General features: G+C 39.2%; 1 protein-coding gene across 1 annotated transcript; it reads right to left on the bottom strand.

The window, feature by feature from the left end:
- Window positions 1–1,683: 1,683 nt before the first annotated feature.
- On the bottom strand, window positions 1,684–2,594 carry LOC108296369 (60S ribosomal protein L13a-like). The gene is made up of 2 exons (XM_017518836.2): window positions 2,054–2,594; window positions 1,684–1,689 (listed from the first exon to the last, which is right to left on the bottom strand). The coding sequence occupies exons 1-2, from the start codon at window positions 2,570–2,572 to the stop codon at window positions 1,684–1,686; spliced, it is 525 nt and encodes a 174-aa protein (XP_017374325.1). The 5' UTR covers window positions 2,573–2,594.
- Between the last annotated feature and the right edge of the window lie 433 nt (window positions 2,595–3,027).

The raw sequence follows: 3,027 nt of genomic DNA, 5'->3' as shown, positions 1-3,027 counted from the left end.
GATCTCTTGACCTCGTGATCCACCCGCCTCGGCCTCCCAAAGTGCTGGGATTACAGGCTTGAGCCACCGCGCCCGGCGATCTGTTATTAATTGAATCTGTGGATGTAGAACTCACTGATACTAGGAGCTGACTCTGTTACGCTATTTGTTTGTTTTCCTATACACACATATTTATGATAAAGTTTATTTTATAAATTAGATGCAGTAAGAGATTAACAATAGTTGCAAAAGGATTATAGCTATATTATAACAAAACTTATGTGAATGTGGTCTCTGTCTTTCAACATATCTTTATGTATAGATAGATAGATAGATAGATAGATAAAGGTCATGCTATGTTGCCCAATGGGCAACATAGTCCTCACACCCTTCTCAAAATTATTGACCACAGATGTATAGCATTTTTCTGTGCTTTCAATTCTAATTCTAGTTCATTCATCAAGAGAATAAGAATGAAGCCATATATTTAACACGTTATATTTATTTTCTTATGCCATTCTATTTTAATTATCATTATAAGTTTTGAAATTCTGAATCTTCTACTTTGTTCTTTTTCTAGATTGTTTTAAAGCTTGGCACATTGGATCATCCCTGTAGTCCCAACACTTTAGGAGGACTGCTTAAGGCCAAGAGTTCAAAACAAGCCTGAGCAATATTTAGACCTCCGTCTCTACAGAACTTTTTTAAATGAGCCAGGCATGGTAGTGCATCATGGTAGTCCCAGTTACATGGGAGGTTACAGCATGAGGACTACTGACTCCAGCCTGGCTGACAGAGTAGGATCCTGTCTCAAAAAAAGTTAAAAATATGAAAGAATATTTTAGCCCTAAACATATATTTTCAGTTATTTATGTTTTACATTTATTTCTAGAGTGATTTATGACATTGGACTACATGTTTTGTACGTCTTTTGAACATTTAATCCTGAATATATTATTTTGGTGAGGATTATAAATGGAATTGTTTTCCTAATTTTATTTTTGAATTTTTATTGATAGTATACAGAAATAATACAATTGATTTTTTTCTTTTTTAGATTTTCTGTTGTGGCAAAATACACTTAAAGTTTGGCATTTTAACTATTTTTTAAGTGTACACAGATCAATGAAATACAATACATTCATAATGTACAACCATGAATATCATCTATATCTGTAACTGTTTTCATCAAATACAAGGCTTTTTAAAAATAAAAAAGTACTACTGATTTTCTGTCCTGTAGTACATATTGAACTTGTTTATTCTGATAGAATTTCAGTGGGTTTTAGTGGCTTTTCTGTATATAAGATCATGCCATCTCCTAATACAGTTATACTTCATTTTTTCCAAAGTAGATGCCTATTATTTCTTTTTCTTATGTAATTAGTAAAATTTTTTCTCACCTAGCTGGCTAGAATCTCCAGTACAACATTGAATGAAGTAGCAGAATAATCATTTTTTTCTTATTTTAAATCTTAGGGGAAAAGTACCCAGTTTTTTGTCATTAACTATAATGTTGGTGTTGGTATTTTTGTAGATGTTCTTTTTTAGAATTAGAAGGTTTTATTCCTTGTTTGTTGTATATTTTTATCATGAAATATTAGATTTTTGTCACATTCTTTTTCTGCATCTGTTTAAATGATCACGTGATATTTGTATTCTGTTCATATATTACATTAATTGATTTGGGAATTTATTAATTTACTAAGGCTAGTATAACAAAATACCACAGGTGAATACTATTAGTCAATTGTGAGTAATTTAGTCAACAAAAACTAATTTTCCTTTTTTTTTTTTTTTTTGAGACGGAGTCTCGCTCTTGTTACCCAGGCTGGAGTGCAGTGGCACAATCTCGGCTCACCACAACCTCCGCCTCCTGGGTTCAGGCAATTCTCCTGCCTCAGCCTCCTGAGTAGCTGGGATTACAGGCACGCGCCACCATGCCCAGCTGAATTTTTTGTATTTTTAGTAGAGACGGAGTTTCACCATGTTGACCAGGATGGCCTCGATCTCTTGACCTCGTGATCCACCCGCCTCGGCCTCCCAAAGTGCTGGGATTACAGGCGTGAGCCACCGCGCCCGGCCTCCAGTAGTGGATCTTGGCCTTCTCCTTCCTGTTCTCCTCCAGCGTGGCTGTCACTGCCTGGTACTTGCAGCTAACGTCGTGAGCCAGGCGCCCCAGATAGGCAAACTTCCTTGTAGCCTGCAGACGCACCACCTTGAGGGCCGCAGGAACCACCATCCGGTTTTTCGTGTCGTAGGGCGGTGGGATGCCGTTAAACACCTTGAGGCGGTCCAAGGCGGCCTGGCCTTGCTTGGTCTTGTGGGGCAGCATGCCTCGCACGGGCCTCCAGAAGATGCAGCTGGGGGCCCCGAAGTGGTAGGGGCCTCGGGAAGAGTTGGTGTTCATCCGCTTGCGGAGGAAAGCCAGGTACTTCAGCTTGTTTCTGTAGAAATTGCCAGAAATGTTGATGCCCTCGCAGCGAACGACCACCACCTTGCGGCCCAGCAGTAACTGCTTAGCCACGATGGCTGCCAGGCGGCCCAGGAGATGGCCTCGGCCATCAAGCACCAGGACCTGCACCTCCGCCATCTTCGGGACCCGCCCGGAAAAAGCGAAATTCTGTCTTCTTTATCTGCTTTCCATTCACATTTTTCTTTCATAAGTTCATAAATTACATTAAAAACACCAAATTACATATCAAATAGGAGCTGAGAGGAAGTAGCATACTTCCTTTCAAGGTCATAAACTTCTTCATAGAATGTGGCTTCTACTACCAAAAATGTGACAGTAATTTTCTCTTTACAGAAGTAGTCCTTTTTTCAGCCTGTTTTCTTAACACATGTCATGCAGCCTGCAGAAAGCACTTAAATGTGCACATTTAAGTTGCAGGTGTTTGAGTGCATTCACTCATCTTTCAACTACCCTAGGCAAGCTTTCAATGTATCCTGTTGGTCTTTTTACCAAAGCATCATGTCTTTCTCTAAGACCTACAAGAATCTGAGGATTTTCCATCATCTGAAAAATCTGCTTTGATTCGTGTCTTC

This window comes from Cebus imitator, unplaced genomic scaffold (assembly GCF_001604975.1).
Source record: "Cebus imitator isolate Cc_AM_T3 unplaced genomic scaffold, Cebus_imitator-1.0 Scaffold708, whole genome shotgun sequence".
Classification (NCBI taxonomy): Eukaryota; Metazoa; Chordata; class Mammalia; order Primates; family Cebidae; genus Cebus; species Cebus imitator.
The sequence above is the reverse complement of the archived record's forward strand: the minus strand, read 5'-3'. Positions and strand labels throughout refer to the sequence as shown.

Excerpts from the sequence above, each read along its gene's own strand:
- LOC108296369 (XM_017518836.2), bottom strand. The coding sequence starts at position 2,572 with ATGGCGGAGGTGCAGGTCCTGGTGCTTGATGGCCGAGGCCATCTCCTG.